The sequence below is a fragment of the Chiloscyllium plagiosum genome, unplaced genomic scaffold, assembly GCF_037043375.1.
Source record: "Chiloscyllium plagiosum isolate Xiang-an unplaced genomic scaffold, Cpla_swu_hap1 HiC_scaffold_5, whole genome shotgun sequence".
NCBI lineage: Eukaryota > Metazoa > Chordata > Chondrichthyes > Orectolobiformes > Hemiscylliidae > Chiloscyllium > Chiloscyllium plagiosum.
Window position 1 is genome coordinate 56,539,595 of NW_028270143.1, and position 20,036 is coordinate 56,559,630.

Here is a 20,036-nt window from a genome sequence, read left to right on the forward strand (position 1 = left end):
AATATAAACTGAAAATGTGTTTCATTGGCTGTTATAAATGTACACCTGAAAATTAGTATTTTATTACAAATTGGTAAAGCATTTAAAAGCACTAAAGAGATATAAATTGTCTAAACGTAGGGACTTTTAAGGTAGTGGAGCTATTTTACAGGGTCATTAGCATGTTACTCTTTATAGAGATTATGTATTCACTTTTGCTTATTCTGGAACCAACTTTAGGAGTACAAAAGAAGAATGTTTGTGGAGAACCAAAATTTTTCTCTTTCCTTCCAAGTTGGAAATGTAATCTGATTTACTGTGCTCAACATTGCACATAATTGTGTTAAAAATTGAGATTCAAATCCACAACTCTAACCTCACTCATCCTACAGTTGTGGAGCTCCGTAACTCTATTAGTTTTTCTTTCATCCTACAATCTACTGTTCTTCCTTGTTTTTTCCCCTCCTCTTAAAGTGGTTCAGAAAGTTAGTATTGAAATGGTAAGACTTCTGAAGCAACATTGATTGGAAACTCATCATCAATAAAGGCAGGTATTTCTCTGTGATTAAAAGTCCAGGCTTAAAATTCAAATAAACAAGGATAGTAAGACTGTATCTATCTAGATCTGTTCATCAAAAGCATATTAAAAGCTTTATGCCTAAGTGTAATTCCCACCTGAAACAAAAACAGAAGTGCTGGAGAAACTCAGCAAGTCTAATAGCTCGGTTTCTGTCACCATAGATGCTAACATTTTCAAGTTGTCTGACTCTTCAGAAGTGAAAGGGGGTGGAAAATTATGGTTTTTATGTTGTTTGCAGAGGGCAGGAAGAGTAGTAAAAACAGATTGTGGCCAGAGAAATAACAAGAAGAGTGCTAATGTTGATGAAGCAGATATTGAAATAAAACACAGACGTAAATAAAGAAGAAAATGAGTTTGCTCTGCTTGAGTAAATTGAGCAAGTCACAAACAAGACATGGCCAGGCTTTAAAGTTGTGGAACTTAATATTGAGTCCTAGAGTCTGTAAAGTACTGAAGTAGAAAATGAGATTTTGTTCTTCCAGTTTGCATTGAACTTCTTGAAACATTGTTACAGGCCCAGGACAGAAATGAAAGTATGACAGTTTATTGAAATAGCAAAGATTGGAAGGTCAGGGTCATTCCTGTCGACAGAATGGATTTATCAATTTGTACTTCCATCCTGATCTTTGGCAGCCTTCTGGGTTAGAGAAGTCTGAAGATTCACAACCTTCTGTGTAAAAATAAAACTCATCTAAATTCTAAATTCTAAATTCTAAATTTTTAAAGTGTACATTGATTCTAGCCTCATCAGCCAGAAGAAACAACTTACTTGCGTCGACCCTGTCGACCTCTTTAAATGTTTTGTAGGTTTCAATAAGATCGCTTCTCATTCTTCAAAATTCTAGAAGATACAGGCCCAGTCCCATCATCCTGAGAGGTTTCCCCTTATGGCAATAATATCCTTCCTGAAGTAAGGAGAACAAATGTGTATACAATATGCCAGGTGTAGTGTAAGCAAGTATCTATACAATTGAAGTAAGACTTCACTACTCCTATACCCAAATCCTCTTGCAATAAAGACTAATATTTTATTAACCTTCTTAATAGCTTGCTGCACATGCATGTTAGCTTTCAGTAATTTATTGGCAAGAACACCTAAGTCTCTTTGTACATCTACACTTTACAATCTTTTATTATTTAAGCGATATTTATTTTTCTTGGGAAATGTGAAATATCATATTTTTCCACATTATATTCCATCTGCCATGTTATTTTCCTGCACTATCCCTATAACCCTGGATTTCTCTGATATTTAGAGTGGGCGGCACGGTGGCACAGTGGTTAGCACTGCTGCCTCACAGTGCCAGAGACCAGGGTTCAATGCCCGTCTCAGGTGACTGACTGTGTGGAGTTTGCACATTCTCCCCGTGTCTGCGTGGGTTTCCTCCGGGTGCTCCGGTTTCCTCCCACAGTCCAAAAATGTGCAGGTTAGGTGAATTGGCCATGCTAAAATTGCTCATAGTGCTAGGTGCAGGGGTAAATGTAGGGGAATGGGTCTGGGTGGGTGCGCTTCGGAGGGTCGGTGTGGACTTGTTGGGCTGAAGGGCCTGTTTCCACACTAAGTAATCTAATCTAAAAAAAAATCTAGTCTTAATTTCCGTCCTGAACATATTCAGTGGCTGAGCTTCCACAGTCTGTTGAGGCAGATTATTCCAAGTTCATCATCCTCCAAGTGGGGAAATTCCTCCTCATTTCATCCTAAACAGGCTATGCTTTATTCATAAATTGTGTCTTCTGGTTCTGGACACCTCAACCAAGAATGAAGTGTTTCAAGCTGCTAGTTCTTTCCATGTGATTTTAACTGTTCTGTTCCTGACAGAGTGAATTACAATTGTCTGTGGTAATCTCAGGACTCATACCAAACTGTCTCTGCATGAACTACAATGCTACATATTTGTGCTGAAAGTACGAGTCCAGTTTAATTAATTTAATTTGAATTGATTTGATTTATTATATCACATGTACTGAGACCGAGATACAGCAAAAGTATTATTTTGCATGCTATCCAGATGAATCATATCTGACATAAGTACATCAGGGTAATATAACACAATGCAGAATGTAGTATTACAGCTACATAAAATGTGTAGAGAAAGATCAAATCTAATATATGAGAGGTCCACTCATAAGTCTGATAGCAAGGAAGAAGCTGTTCTTGAAACTGTTGGTACATATTTTCAAACGTTTGCATCTTCTGCCCAATGGAAAAGGGTGGAAGAGAATGAAAACAGGTTGGATGGGGCTTTGACAGTGTTGGGGAAGTAGTGGGAAGTGTAGATGGAGTCAATGGAAGGAAGGCTGATTTTCGTGATGAAATGGGCTACATTCACAACTTTCTGTAATTTGTCTTGGTCCTGGGCAGAGCAGTTGCTGTGATGTTTCTGGATAGGATGCTTTCTATGAAGCATCTATTAAACTTGCTAAGAATCATTATGACCATGCTGCATTTCCTTAGCCATCTGAGGAAGTAGAGGCATTGGCGTGCTTCTGTGGCTGTTGTTTTATGAATTATTCTGTCTATATAAATTTCTGCTTTCTCAGGTTATTGGAATCGCTGAAAGATTTGTTCACTTCCAAAAGTGAGAATTCATATTTGGTTTCAGACATCGGCTTTAACCTGACCATTAGTGCATTGAACATCGTCCATGCTATTGGCATTCAAGGTATGTATTATCTTGGAGTCAGAAAAATTTTATATCATTTAAATGTGTTTCTCTTCTTGAATCTTGTTACTTTGATGTTTTTTATTTCCATTTCCACACTTTTTCTTAGTTCTGTGATTATTATCAATTCCAGTATTGGCTGTGAGTGTCAGTTTTAGGGGCATAGGACAAAGATTTAACCCTATCCTCCCTTGTCCCATGACTGAGAATCTAACTACCTCCTCAATTCAATAAATGACATTACCATCATTATATGCTCCAGCAACAACATTGTGGAGGATCATTGTTGACTATGAACTGAACGGCACTTGTGATATAAATACAGTGGATAAAAAAGCAAGTCAGAAGTTGGGTATTCTGCAATAACTCACCTCCTGTCTATTCATCGTCTTTTAAACAACTACATGGCACAAGTCAAGATTGTAATGGAAAACTCTCTGTTTGTCTAGATAGGTGCAGTTTCAACAATTCACAAGAAAACTGACAGCAATGTAAACATGTAAATCAGGAGCAGGAGTAGGCCATTTGGCTATTCAAAACTCCACCATTCAATAAGATCATAGCTAGTCTGATTGCAGTCTCCACTTTACTGCTTATCTCCAATGTCCTTTGACTCGCTTGTTCACCAAATATTTGTCTACCTTTGAAAATATTCAATGATGCTGGGAAGGCCTTTGGAATTGAAAAGATTCCAAGGTATTTAAAGAAGATACAACAAAAATAATTACTCAAAGATCTTAGTGTAGTGTAGCCAACAATGAGTCAGTATTCTATGGCAGAAGTATTATGAATGTGGACACTGACCTATCATTGTTGGGCATGGCTGTGAAATCTTGCATTACTGGGATGTGGTCTCAGGTCCTGACATTACTTTGATTGCAAGATATTGGGTTTACAGGAAAATTAGAGAATGGGTTTTTAACGAAAGACATCGGAGCGAGGCTGGTATCTGAAATCTCTGGAGCAATGATTATAAATCTTAAGGACAGCATTGTCTTTGCATTCTGGCAGCATTAACCCTGGATTAGTGGGAGTCTGGCATTTGCACCTTGAAATTGTGCAAGAGTCAGAAATTTTAAATTGCATTTGAAAAATATTTGAATATGCTGTTAATGTGCCATAACCAACAAGGTTGCAGAATAAGATCAGGAAAATGGCATAAACTAAGCAACCCTTTTTTTCAGATGAGTAGGACACAATGGCTGAATGACTTCCTGCTGTCTGTAATAAATCTTCCTATGTATCTCTACTGGAGGGTTTGCCAACTTAGTCAGTCTTTAATAAGCAAAGAAAATCCATTGGGAAATAATTATATTGCATTACAGAATTCATTGGACATAAAATGTAAGTTTAACAAGGCCATCAAGTGGGTAGCAGCAGGTCATTGTGACATATGGTTAGTGATGCAGTCCACTTTATTTTAGTTTCCATTTTCTACGGAGACATGAGCTATCACATTAATTGTAATGATTACTGAAAATGTGGCAGGACTGATGCCACCAGATGTAGCGACAATTGAAAAACCCATGGGCACTGTTTACATAGGACCTGTTAGCACAGGATGAACCAATATGAATTTTACAGAGAAGTCTCAAAACTGTTTTTAATCAATAGAGAGAGACCAAAATCTGACGTTGGGTGATCTTCTGAGGGATCGTAAAATGACTGAGTCAGATTTTAAAAACCTATTTAAGATGGATCCTGTGGTGATCAACCAGTTGCTGAATACATCAATTCCTTTATGCAAGGTAAGAACTAATGAACATAATTGTGCTCTACGTCTTGTTTTGTGTTCATGCGTCTAGTTCTGGGCTACCTTTTAAACAAAATGGGAGGGCATCATAAATGAACAGAAATGCACTTTCTACACAGGCAGCAAAATTATTCCAATGGGACAAAAATCACTTTGGAAATTATATATCATTTTGTCTTATACTTAGTATGTCCTGCAGAAACTTGATACATGAGGCTGTTCTTCCCATTTTCCATCCATTGTGCAGATGTTCCCCAGTTTCCCTGTCTCTTAGTGAAACCTGGGACCATAAAGCATAAATAAATTTGTTAAACTTTTACAAATTTTTGCTTTGAAGCAAACTGAGTTTTATGATGAAGTGGGCTGTACAAAATAGCAGCATATGGTTGGGTGAGGGATTGAGCCGTCAACGTTATTTAATGGAGATGGCATTAAAGGTAGTGAGGGACGTGCACTTGTTTCTAGGATTCAAGTTCACCAATTAAATATTATAATTATTCATGTTTAACTCTTGCTGAAAGGTTTCCCAAGCCCCAGGAAATCAGTTAATAAAAGAAGATGAGGAAAGCTTTGGAGAAACGTAAAATGCCTTGACAGCATTCGCTTGAGGGCTACAAGGAGCTGAGCCATATCTTCCTAACTTCATAGGCTTGTCTTCTCCTCGAATATTTGATTTTGATTCAGAGGTTGGGCCCAGGGAAATCAGCAATTGTATCAAGCTTCTCACCTTAGGTTTAAACTCATCCACAGGACTCAACTTCAACTCAGGATGTGGAATCCACTTGTCCCTTTGAATCTGACCCCATCCTCATTCCCTTCATACTCCCACAAATACAGGGGCATTCTCTGTATCTCCAGTTCATTCCCTGGTGGGCTGAAGCCAAGCTTCTCAAGCTGGCTTCCAGGAAGGGATCCTGTTTAAAGAGGTAATACACTGTGAAGTTTCAAAAATGCATAGTTATTATGCTCAATTCTGATCAGTATGGTATATGCTAAAGGTTACAGTATCATGCAACTGAAATGATATTTTGAACAAACTTAGATTGCTGTTAAGTCTTTCATCTATTAGAATGGGCTGCAGGTTTCAATTCATGAATGTGTAAATCCCAGGACTTCTTTTAAGTCACATTCTCAAGATAACTTAGGTTTTATTAAAAAAAGTGACATCTCAGCTCCGATGTTGCATTAATGGTGTGAGGTTATAGTTTGTCTGTATCATAATCTTGAATCAGACTGACTCTATTTCCAAAGTAGAAATTTATAAAATGTTACATGGATTGACTGCTTGCATTGACTGCCTGCAGGTTGTGTGCTTTTGAGCAAAATAGAATATATCTGCAAATATAATTCCACAAATGCAAATTCACCCCATAGACTTGTATGTGTGTGTGTGTGTGTGTATGTGAGGGAGTGACAGAGCGTGAGTCTCTGCATGTGAGTGTGTGCATATGAGTGTGAGTGCACATGAGAGAGTGTGTTTTTGCATGTGTGTGTGAGTGTGATGGAGTATAAGCCTATGAGAGGGTGTGTGAGTGTGGGGTTGTTTGTGTGTGTATGAGATAGACCGTGTGTATGAGAGAGGGTCTGTGTGAGTATGTAAGAGAGTGTGCGTGTGTATGCGTGTGTGTGAGCGCGTGTGTGTGTGCAGTCTCCTCTACATTGGGGAGACAGGGCACCTACTTGCACAGCGCTTCAGAGAACATCTCCAGGACACCCGAACCAATCAACCCCACTGCCCTGTAACTGAACACTTCAACTCCCCCTCCCACTCTGCCAAGGACATGCAGGTCCTGGGCCTCCTCCATTGCCTCTCCCTTACCACCCGACGCCTGGAGGAAGAGCGCCTCACATTTTGCCTCTGGACCCTCCAACCTCCCGGCATCAATGTGGATTTCACCAGTTTCCTCATTTACCCTCCTCCCACCTTATCCCAGTTCAAACCTTCCAACTTGGCACTGCCTCATGACCTGTCCTACCTGTCCATCTTTCGTCCCACCTATCAGCTTCACCCTCTCCTCTGACCTATCATCATTACCCCCACCTCTATCTACCTATCACACTCTCATCTACCTTCCCCCCGGCCCCACCCCCCTCCCATTTATTTCACCACCCCCTCGGCTCAAAGCCTCATTCCTGATGAAAGGCTTTTGCCCAGAACATTGATTTTCCAGCTCCTCGGATGCTGCCTGACCTGCTATACTTTTCCAGCACCACACTCTTGACTCTCATCTCCAGCATTTGCAGTCCTCATTTTCACCTTTCAAATAAACCTGTTGGACTATAACTTGGTGTTGTGTGATTTTTAACTTTCTCAGGGTAGCAGCATTCATATTCCCATTACTGTCACTGTGCTAGTGCCTTTACTGTTGCCTCTCAGCCAGCTATTAAAGTATGCTGCCAGCAAGCTGCAAATTAATGAGGCATAATTTGCAGTTAATGAGCAGTCATCCTCTTTAATATGCAACTCACTGCTTCCTACTGAGAATGTCATCAAATGCTCACCAGTGCTCTGTTGACAGCACCTTCCAAACACATGATGTTTACTCCCCATAACAATAAAGGCAAGAAGTTGCATAGGGACACCCCATCTACAAATCTTTGAATTCCTGTCATAACAGCACTGGGAGTATGCCAACACCTATGGACTGCATTGGTTATAGAATATGCTCCATCACCATGTAATCATCACTGCCAACAATATCAGGCTTTCCAATGTTATCACATTGCATCAAAGACAAATTTTAGATTAGATTTTAGATTAGATTTTGGCCTGCTCATTGTCCCTTCTTAATGAGAACACAATGTCAATTGACAGTCACTTCATCCTGAATGTATCAATCGTGACGTGCTGGAGAGATTGGGGCATGTGGTAGTAGCGAATGCTTGATATACTGTTCACTCTCATCTGGAAAGGTTTGTTCGTGCTGAAGTTTAATGTGATTCGGACCTTTACAACATTTAATAATGCCATACTCACCTTGCTTTGAAACTTTATGTTATGATAGAGCTCATGGCATAGTTCCATAGCTAATTCCTTGGTGAATTTGAGTCTCTGTACATTGAGAGACGTACTTTGGGAACACCGGTTGTTAGCGTGTCCTGCTCATCCATTTCTCCCCTTCATGGGTATTCCCATCAGTGCAACCTCTGTTCACTCTGTTGACCATATTGCTGACCCAAACCCACTGCAATTACAATCCCCAGACTTCTTGGAGATTGCATGCAACAAAGTCCTCTGCTCTCTCTTTAATCACCATATTTTCCAGACAATGTGATGCACCAGGGTTTTGAAAGCAAATGTTTAGAAAATATCTGTGCATAGCCTTCACACTGTCAGAAGCATAGCAGATTTATCAACTCCTTCCCAGGAAAATAGAGATGTATTATGGTCCAGCAGTTGTTGTAGTGTATGGGCAAGGAATTCACAATATGTTTAGGTGAGAGTGAGTTATGCAAGCATTAGATGGGCCAGATGCCAACTCGAAGACACCTTTTCCTACCACTCCCTAGACCATGACCCCACCTCCCCATCACCAAACCAACATCCCCCAGACTTTACAGAACGTCATCACCCCAGGAGAGCTTCCAACCTCGTAGTCCGGGAACCCCGCACTGCCCGGTTCTACCTCCTTCCCAAGATCCACAAGCCTGACCACCCTGGCCGACCCATTGTCTCAGCCTGCTCCTGCCCCACCGAACTCATCTCCACTTACCTCGATACTGTCGTATCCCCTGGTCCAGGAACTCGCCACATACGTTCGAGACACCACCCACGCCCTCCACCTCCTCCAAGACTTCCATTTCCCTGGCCCCCAACACCTCATCTTTACCATGGATATCCAATCCCTCTACACCTCCATCCGCCATGACCAGAGCCTCCAAGCCCTCCGTTTCTTTCTCTCCCGATGTCCCCTACAGTACCCTTCCACTGACACTCTCATTCGTTTGGCTGAACTGGTCCTCACCCTTAACAATTTCTCCTTCGAATCCTCCCACTTCCTCCAGACCAAAGGGGTAGCTATGCCTGTCTCTTTGTTGGCTACGTAGAACAGTCCATCTTCCGTAGTTACACTGGCACCACTCCCCACCTCTTCCTCCGCTACATTGATGACTGCATCAGCACCACCACGTGCTCCTGTGAGGAGGTTGAGCAGTTCATCAACTTCACCAACACATTCCACCCTGACCTGGACCATCTCTGACACCTCCCTCCCCTTCCTGGACCTCTCCATCTCCAATAATGACAACATTTTTTACAAAACCACCGACTCCCACAGCTTCCTGGATTACACCTCTTTCCACCCCACCTCATGCAAAAATGCCATCCCATATGCCCAATCCCTCCACCTCCGCCGTATCTGCTCCCAGGAGGACCAGTTCCACCACAGAACACACCAGATGGCCTCCTTCTTTAGAGATCGCAATTTCCCTTCCCATGTGGTTGAAGATGCCCTCCAACACCTTCTCATACACATCCTGCAACTCCACCCTCAAACCCCACCCCTCCAATCGTAACAAGGACAGAACCCCCCTGGTCCTCACTTTCCACCCTACCAACCTTCGCTTTAACTGCATCATCCGCCGACATTTCCGCCACCTCCAAACGGATCCCACCACCAGGGATATATTTCCCTCCCCTTTCCACTTTCCACAAAGACCGTTCCCTCCATGACTACCTGGTCAGGTCCACGGCCCCCAACAGCCCGCCCTCCCTTCCTGGCACCCTCCCCTGCCACTGCAGGAATTGCAAAATTTGTGCCCACACCTTCTCCCTCACCACCATCCAAAGCCCCAAAGGACCCTTCCACATCCATCAAAGTTTCATCTGCACATCCACACATGTCATTTATTGTATCCATTGCTCCCGATGCGGTCTCCTCTACATTGGGGAGACTGGACGCCTTCTCGCAGAGCGCTTTAGGGAACATCTCTGGGACACCCGCACCAATCAACCACACCGCCCTGTGGCCCAACATTTCAACTCCCCCTCCCACTCTGCCGAGGACATGCAGGTCCTGGGCCTCCTTCACCACCACTCCCTCACCACCTGATGCCTGGAGGAAGAATGCCTCATCTTCCGCCTTGGAACACTTCAACCCCAGGGCTTCAATGTGGACTTCACCAGTTTCCTCATTTCCCCTCCCCCCCACCTTACCCCAATTCCAACCTTCCAGCTCAGCACTGTCCCCATGACCTGTCCTACCTGCCAATCTCCCTTCCCACCCATCCCCTCCACCCTCCCCTCAGACCTATCACCTCCATTCCCACCCCATTCACCTATTGTACTCTTTGCTACCTTCTCCCACACTCCTTTCTGACCTATCACCTCCATCCCCACCCCCATTTACCTATTGCCCCCTTTGCTACCTCCTCCCCAGCCCCACCTCCCCCATTTATGTCTCCACCATGGTGGCTTCCTGCCTCTATTCCTGATGAAGGGCTTTTGCTCAAAACGTCGATTTTCTTGCTCCTCGGATGTTGGCTGACCTGCTGTGCTTTTCCAGCATCACTCTGATCTAAACTCTGGTTTCCAGCATCTGTAGTCCTCACTTTGGGCCTACATTAACCAAGTTTCAAAATAAAAGTGTTTGACTAGTCAGGTGACTTATTGATATTTATCAAAAATCCGAAAGAACTGCAGATGTAGGAAATCAGAAACAAAAACAGAAATTGCTGGAAAAATTTAGCATATCTAGTAGCATCTGTGGAGACAAAGGAGAGTTAAAGTTTTGAGTCCAGTGACCCTTCTTCAGAACTCCTGCTGAAGTTTTCCAGCAATTTCTGTTTTTGTTTGTGGCTTATTGAAATTACTGTCTGATCTTTCCTAGGTTGGTTCATGAGTGGCATGTCCACATACTGCAAGCCTAACAATACAGGGACAATATGAGAATTTATTGGGAACACAATTTTCCTTGTCCAGGATTTTGGTAATAGGGAGCCAAAATTAACATTCTTTATTTCTAAAGAGTGACTGGATGTTTAACCAATTTAGGTGCAGTTCCAAGTTAAGAGCTGTACCCAAAATCTGATTAATATCTGTAGACTTGTATATATGCTGTTACACATTGAAATATGGTAGTCATAAAAATGTAACTGCCTTTCTCAAGCAAAATCTTCTAATTGTATTTTTGTTTCAGTTTTATATTCTTCTGAATGAGCAAAAACTCAAGAAATTTATGTGCTCAAAGTTGGATCACTTGATACCTTGTGCTATGTTGAACAACGTGTCTACTTATCTATTCTACAATATTGACATTTTTAAGTTATCCAAAGAGGTAAGAAAAATACATTAGATTATTGCCCTGATGAACTAATGACTAATAGTAACAGAAAATGTTGGCAATGCTGAGCATGTCAAACAGCATCTGTGGAGTGAATGGGCAGAATTGTTGAGACATCAGGAATCTTTCCTGTTGTTGGAGAGCCAGCAAGAAACCTGATGTGCCTCTTTATAGGAACATCTGCTGAACCACAAGCCAATCAGGCAGTGGTGAGGCCACCAGCTGGTCTAACTCTGGAAATCAAGACCTCAGGGAGGAAATATCATTCATGGACAGCTTGCCAGCCATTCAGAAGTCAGAAGCTGTGGCTGCTGCTGTAAGAATGCTCTCAGGGTCAAGGCATCATGGATTGACCAAGACAAGTAAATAATATGGGAGAAATGGGTTCCACAGAGTGGGAGTCACAGGATTAGTAGATAGGGTATCTTCCCTCTTCCTTCCTCAGAAATGACAAGGTGAATAACTGCTGAGGTGGCAAGATGGGAAAGAGTTTCTTCCTAAGGTCAGCTCACCCCAATACTTCCTCTCTTGCCATAACAGGGAGGGGAGAATCATGTCTATTATCTCTTTCCATAGATGCTGTCTGACCTATTGAATATTTCCAGAATTTTCTGTTTGAACTTCAGATTACCAGCATTTGAAGTATTTTGTTTCTCTATTGTCCTAAAATGTTACCGAACTGTTATTTCACCTTCTGCAAAGTGTCCAAAATAACTAATCCTCCAAGGAACAATCTAATGCAATTTAATATTCTTGATTAATGCAATAGCCTGTTTGTGGCCTTGATACAACTCCCCAAGTGGAAGACATCCACAGTTACGCACTGAGTGCTGGCTGCATTACTGCCATATTGTTTAGCTACATAGTATTGATGCTGGGAACATGTTTCTGAAGTATAGGGAATTAGCATGTAATACTGATTTTACTCTAGAGGTGACTTTAAGTTCAGTGCTCCAACTAACACAATTTCTAAGTTTTTGTACAGCTGAACATGCGTTCAGCAGCACGAAGGCTCTCGCACCCTCTAGCTGCTACCCAACATCTCAAAAACAACGCAAGAGAAGGTGGTGTCGATTGCAGCCATGATGTTGCCGGTGCTGAACTGAGGTGGACAAAGTTAAAAATCACTCAACATCAGGTTATAGTCCAACAGGTTTATTTGGAAGTACTAGCTTACAGAATCATAAGACTCAGAATTTATTGCAGATGATCACAGTGTTGTGTAACTAAAACAATATACTGAACAAACCTAGATTACTGTAAACTCTTTCATCTTTTAGAATGGATTGTAGGTTTCGGTTCATTAATCGGTAAATCCCAGAACTTCTTTTAAGTCACATTCTCGAGATAACTTAAGATTTTATAACAAAAGGTGACATCTCAGCTCAGACAATGTGTTAAAGTTGTCTTTAGGATGGTGTTCTCTGAGCACCATCTTACAACTCATCCGTTTCATCCTCGACCGCAATGTTTTTACCTTTGACAGCCAGTTCTTCATCCAGACACACGGAACAGCCATGGGGACCAAATTTGCACCCCAGTATGCCAAAATTTCATGCACAAGTTCAAACAAGACTTCTTTGCTGCACAGGACCTCCAACAAGCACTATTCACCAGATATATTGACAACATTTTCTTCCTCTGGACCCATGGTGTGGAGTCACTGAAACAACTGCACAGTGATATCAACAAATTTCATCCCACCATCAGATTTACCATGGACTACTCTTTAATGTCTGTCTCATTCTTGGAAACATGCATCTCCATCAAGGATGGGTATCTTAGTACCTCACTCTACCGCAAACCCGGGGATAGCCTCACGATGCTGCACCTCTCTAGCTTCCATCCAAGCATACTAAAACAGCCATCTTCTACGGATTAGCCCTACACGTACACAGGATCTGTTCAGATGAGGAGGAACACGACGGATACAAGAAGGTGCTGAAGGAGGCCCTTATAAGAACAAGATACGATGCTCAGCTCATTGATTGTCAGTTCCAACGTGCCCCAACCATAAACTGTCATAACCTCCTCAGAAGACAGACACAGAGTGCAACTGAAAGGGTACACTTTGTTGTCCAGTACATCCATGGTTTGGACGAAACTATGCCATGTTCTTCGTGGCCTGCAACACATTATCGACAAGGATGATCACCACGTCAAGACCTTGCCTATGCCTTTACTGCTAACCTTTAAACAACCACCAAACCTTAAACAGATAATTCTTCTCAGCAAATTGCCCACCCTGTAGGACAACATTGACCACAACACCATATAACCTTGTCATGGCAACCACTGCAAGCTGTATGAGAGTGTCAACATGGGAACCACCATTACATGTGGAGACACAACCCACCATGTAAGCAGCAGGTACTCATGTGACTTGGCCAATGTTGTCTATCTCATATGCTGCAGGCAAGGATGCCCCGAGGCATGCTACATTGGTGAGACCACGCAGATGCTACGACAACGGATGAATGGACATCGCACAACATTCACCAGGCAGAGGTATTTCCTCTCAGTCAGGGGAACACTTCAGCAGTCAGGGACATTTGGCCTCGGATCTTCGGGTGTCCATCCTCGAAAGCAGACTTCTGGATACGCAGCAACACAGAGTGGCCAAACAGTAGCTGATAGCCAAGTTTGGAACCCATGAGGGTGGCCTCACCTGGAACTCTGGGTTCATGTCACACTACAGGTGACCCCACTACACTATACACTCTCTCACAGACACACACACAAGCACACATACTCTTACATACTCACACACTCATGTAGATCCTCTTTCATACATACGCTGTCTCTCAGACACACACACATACACGCCCCACATTCTCACCCACGCACACACTCTCTCACAGGCTTATACTCCGTCACACTCATGCACACACTCTACCAAGCATGCACATGCAAACACAAACTCAGGAGAAAGTGAGGACTGAGGATGCTGGAGATCAGAGTCGAAGAGTGTGATGCTGGAAAAGCACAGCTGGTCAGGCAGCATCCGAGGAGCAGGAAAATCGACATTTCAGGTATAAGCCCTTTATCAGGAATTTTGTGATGAAGGGCTTATGCCGGAAACATCAATTCTTCTGCTCCTCAGATGCTGCCTGACCAGCTGTGCTTTTCCAGCACCACACTCTTTGATATTTCTTAATGCGCACTCACACTCATGTGCACATACTCACACTCTCTCTCTCCCTCACACACACACACACACACACGTCTATGGGGTGAATTTGCACTTGCAGAATTATATTTGCAGATACATTCTGTTTTTGCTCAGTGTCTTCAGGGAACTTGCAGGCAGTCAATGCAGGCAATCAATCTATATAATATTTTATAAATTCCTACTTTAGAAATAGAAACAGTCTGACTTAAGATTGGAGTACAGACAGACTCTAACCTTACACCTTTAATACATTGTCTGAGCTGAGATGTCACTCTTTTTATATAAAACCTTAAGTTATCTCAAGAATGTGATTTAAAATAAGTCCTGGGATTTACATATTAATGAGATGAAATCTGCAACCCATTCTAAAAGATGAAAGACTTAACAGCAATCTAGGTTTGTTCAATATATCATTTCAGCTCAATGACACTGTAATCTTCTGCTATAAATTCTGTGTTGAAACTTTATTGCTGGAACAGCACAGCAGGTCAGGCAGCATCCAGGGAACAGGAGATTCGACGTTTCGGGCACAGGCCCTTCTTCTGAAGAAGGGCCTGTGCCCGAAACGTCGAATCTCCTGTTCCCTGGATGCTGCCTGACCTGCTGTGCTGTTCCAGCAATAAAGTTTCAACTTTGATCTCCAGCATCTGCAGACCTCACTTTCTCCTCGCTATAAATTCTGTGTCTTACGACCCTGCCCCACTAGTTACCTGTTGAAAGAGCAGTGTTCTGAAAGCTAGTATTTCCAAATAAACTTGTTGGACTATAACCTGGTGTTTTGCAATTTTTAACATAACAGAACATTAACAACTTTCAGGCTAGTTGCTTGTCGATTTCTACTGGCTTCAGCTGAAAGGGTAGAAGTGTGTTATGTTTTTTCTGCCACTCATTGACTTTAATAAAGTTTACAAGAATTGATTTAATGTAGTAAAAGTCTTACTTCTGACTGCACAGAGTCTGCTTGCAATGTTATAGGGACAATAAGCAGAGGCAAGACCAAGGACAGCAATCTGTTTAAAGAGGTTGGCAATAGGGAGGAGGAGGAAGAATGGCTCTGATCAGGAGGCCATATACACCCAGTGTCTTCAAGGAACAATTTTCAGCAAGGAACAGTTTGAGATGTTTGCATTTCACAATGGAGTGCTCTTGAAAATCTGTAACATCCTGCATGCAGACCTGTGGTCTCAGAGCAGAGTACAGAGGAATCTCGATTATCCGAAGGGCATGGGCAGGCAGTACAGAGGAACCTTGATTATCCGGCATTCAATTATCCGAATATCGGATTATCCGGCAAGATTGCAAGGTCCCGATGCTCAGTTAAACTATGTTATCCGGCATTTGATTATTCGGAATTCGATTAACCGAACATGCCCATGCCCTTTGGATAATCGAGGTACTCCTGTATTTTGTTCGGTTAATCAAATTCCACATAATTGAATGCCAGATAACATAGTTTAGCCAAAAATTGGGACCTTGCGATCTTGCCGGATAATCCGATATTTGAATAATTGAATATCGGATAATCAAGGTCCCTTTGTGATTGTCAGTCATTGTTAGTGACTATAAAAGTAGCAATGAACTTGTAACTTATTGCTTTGTGCTCCTTCTAAGCTAGAGCAGGCAACATGTCCAACATCCGACTGTTTCCTTTCCACTACTGGTAAGGGAAGTCACTGAAGCTCTGTATGCAAAACAAAGTTACATTTTTTCATTCTATAGAGACAAGCAGGATACACGTATTGCCTTGCCAAAACAGTGACTTCCCATCATGCAGGGTCAGAGATGTATCAAAACTGCAAAGTGTTTGATTCTCTCAGTTTCCAGCTGGTGTGGGACCATACCCGATCCATCATGCAGGTCATTGTCCAATACTATGTCAGAAGTCATGATGCCTTTATCCATTGTCCTGTCACCATGAGAAAGCAAAGGTCTCTAGTAGATGGCAAGGGCTATTTGCTGGATGAAAAATGTGTTGCTGGAAAAACGCAGCAGGTCAGGCAGCATCCAAGGAGCAGGAGAATCGATGTTCTTCCTGAAGAAGGGCTTATGCCCGAAACGTTGATTCTTCTGCTCCTTGGATGCTGCCTGACCTACTGCGCTTTTCCAGCAACACATTTTTCAGCTCTGATCTCCAGCATCTGCAGTCCTCACTTTCTGCTATTTGCTGGATGCCTGGCTCATGATTCTGATGCTCTAGCCATACACATGTGGGAAACACACATGCAATGTGTACAGTGATCAAGCAAACCATTGTGGTGCCTAAGCAATGCTTCCACCAACACTTCAGTATTTTTAGGAGAAAGTGAGGACTGCAGATGCTGGAGTACTAGAGTTGAAAAATGTGGTGCTGGAAAAACACAGCAGGCCAGGTAGCGTCTGAGGAAATTCAATTCTTCTGCTCTTCGGATGCTGCCTGGCCTGCTGTGTTTTTCCAGCACCACATCCTTCAACTTCAGTATTTTTGTCTGCTTTGGAGAAGATTTGCAATTTACAAAGTTTTCTGAACTTTGCCATCATGTGGACATGGTCTTTGCCACCAGGTTTGTGGCAGACAACTAAGAAGGAAGAGAAAAATAAAGATAAGGTGGAGGATTGGGAAGATGTTATCAACACAGCTCCTCTCTGCTGGAACATCATAATTGGCACTACTCTATGATTCAATAGCAGTTCCCTATTTTTCCTTCCCTGAATGAACATCACAGTTTCTTCTTAGTCACAACACTAAACTAAAACATTTACCACAAAACAAACATTCCAAACCAACTTTGTCATTCATATCATCAAATATTCTATGCAAACTTAACTAATTGCCTTTGAGCATTCCTTTATTATTTTTTTACACAGATTACATAAAGGCACTATACGTTTAAGACAGCTAGATCTCATGACAACATGTGATGTTGTAGTATAAGTGGTCTCTGTCTTGCAGTCAGTCAGTCACAAAAATGCTGGAGAAACTCAACAGGTCTGGCAGCAACTGTGGAGAGGAATAAGAATTAAGACATTCTTTGATGACCAAGCAATTATTAAAAGAAAGTCAAGCAACAAATTTAGAAACAGCTAAACTGCCAAAATGAAATGATTTATTAACTTGTTGAAAAAAATACAAAGATAAAGATCACTTTGATTATTTAATGATTGGCATCAATGAAAATGGGCCTTAATTGGAATAAAATGTAACACTATTATTCATGAGCCATATCTGATTGATCATGTTGCAAAAGCATATGATGCTTAAGTTATAATACAGGAAGTAAAGCAATATTTTTTTTAGCAATGTTTATTGCAAAGCACAGCAGAGAATTCAGTTATTCATTTTAAGTACTTAAAATATTTATTTTGTGATCTCTACCATTGGCTGTAAGTTATACACTTTATTGATATTGTTCACAGCATTTTAAAAGTTTTTATGAACCAGAAAATGAACAGATCTTCACGCAGTTCTCTGTAGTTTAGGTTTACACAATATTGTTATAAGTGGCAAATGAATCGATTTGCCATCTTGACCTGGTCTGGCCTACATGTGACTCTAGACCTACAGAAATGTGATTGACTCTTAACTGGGATGAGCAACAAATGTTGTCCCATCCAGTGATGCTCTCTTTCCCATCAATGCTTTGCTCCAACACAGGAGTGCTATTCTCTATGACTTAATGGTTCTGTTATACATTCTGATATACATATGACAGAATTTCTCATAGTTCAGCCTATTAACAATGAGCTCATTAAATGCTGAGGTATTTATACCAATATCTATTTCAGTTCCCAACTTTTCCTCGAACCTCTGTGTAAATAAGGACCTCTGCGTAAACTTAAAATGAATGACTGAATTCTCTGCTTTATAATGAACATAGCTCAAAAATGTTGCTTTACGTACAATATTGTAAGCAGAATCTACTTGGGCTTCAAATGAAAAGATGTTTAATAAATACTAAAATTAATCCTCAGATTATATGATGATAATGAGACTGTATTCCTAAAGAGCAGGGAAACTGTTCAATTGCCTGTTTTGACTCACTCTGTTATTTTGTCTTTTTCACATAAACACTTTAAGGCTTTTAATGTTTGGCGTAGGAGTGGATTTCCTGAGTACTTGGTGACCAAGTTTGATCAAATGTCTGCAGCTATAATGAAACTTTCAACAGACAACCGGGATTTCAAAACAGCTTCTCCAGCGCAACAGATTATTTATCTGCTCAGTGACTTTTTTCACCACGTGGTGGAACCATCAGGAGAGTGAGTCCATTATTTTATTGCTTCCGTGCAACATGTAGGCCAGTTAACAAAAATGTGGATAATGTTTCTTGTGATATCAAGGGGATAATTAATTGAGCAGGTTGGAGGCAACATCATATGTATTTTTCCACAACAATATAGATGAATGATCCATTGAAACTATGAAGAAACAGTATAAAGGTTCCAATAAAATCATAGTGGATTATTGGCTGTGAAAATAAATGGTGTACTTTTATATTACTTGAACTTGTTAGTATACTGATGTGTAATAAAATATTTAGCCTACTAAATATTTATTGCTACTTAACTTGCTGTTAAAGGTTAGGTCTGGTATTTTGTCTTAGAAGTAGTTAAAGTAGCATCCTAAAACAAATAAATTGCCATAATTGTGGGATATTGGAGTCATGTGTGGCTACTGTCTTCATCTCTGAGTTGACCAATTTTAGTAATGCATTGAGAAGCAATACAAATGGCTTCTATGATCCAAATCCTATCCCTGTTAATGAGCAAAATAGGCAAAAGATAGGATTGGGATTTAGATCTGATGTTTCCTCAGTTGAAAAGACCACTTGCGCACACCTGTTCAGGCTCACATATTATAAACATCTAGATGAGTTAATGGAGAGCAAGTGCTGGCCATGGAACTGTAGTTATTTAATGGTTTTACGAGAAGAGGAAGAGAAGAAAGCCAGAGAAAAGATTGGCTAGGATTGCAGCAAGTTAAGAGGAGGTGAGGGTGGCAAAGATAGAGTGTGAGGAAACACAGCAGCTATTAGAGAATTAATGCCCATTATTATTTCTTAATAAATGATGAACAGGCTGCTGATTTTGGTGCCTGCCTATCTACTGTTTTTAGGAAATGGTTTGGGAGTGGACAGTAAGCTGAACAAATCACTCATCATAGTTTACATGTCTCTCCTGTTGAAAACATGCTTGACAATAGTCTAAATATCTTCCCTCTCCCACCGATCCCAGGTCCAGTCCTCTGAATCAGATCCACCCTCTTGACCTGACCTACCTGTCCATCTTCCTTTCGACTTATTTGCTCCACACTTCCAACAACCTATTACTATCACCTCCTACCTTTGCCCACCTATTGCCATCCTACCTACCTTACTCCTAGCAGCCCTCTCCCATTTATCTCTCAGCCCCCTTCCCAGTCCTGAAAAAGGATCCTGTCTGAAACGTTGACTCTCTTGCTCCTTGGATGTTGCTTGACATGCTGTACTTTTTCTAGCGCCATGCTTTTTCAACCATAAGGGGCTAAAACATCCAGCGCATGGAATCATGCTTTGCTAACAGTACAGAAAGAGGGGTATTTGGCCTACCATGTGTGCAACAGCAATTGAGTGCAACTGAAATCATCTTATGC

At 41.6% G+C, this 20,036-nt stretch overlaps 1 protein-coding gene across 1 annotated transcript in view; it reads left to right on the forward strand.

Moving 5' to 3' along the window:
• Nucleotides 1-20,036, forward strand: part of LOC122549894 (ATP-binding cassette sub-family A member 13-like) — a 277,518-nt gene that overhangs the window by 52,272 nt on the left and 205,210 nt on the right. Inside the window, exons 7-10 of the mRNA XM_043690092.2 lie at nt 3,101-3,222; nt 4,837-4,970; nt 11,113-11,250; nt 18,483-18,664. Of these exons, the coding sequence (XP_043546027.2) occupies nt 3,101-3,222; nt 4,837-4,970; nt 11,113-11,250; nt 18,483-18,664 (576 nt within the window). The remainder of the gene's footprint in view (nt 1-3,100; nt 3,223-4,836; nt 4,971-11,112; nt 11,251-18,482; nt 18,665-20,036) is intronic.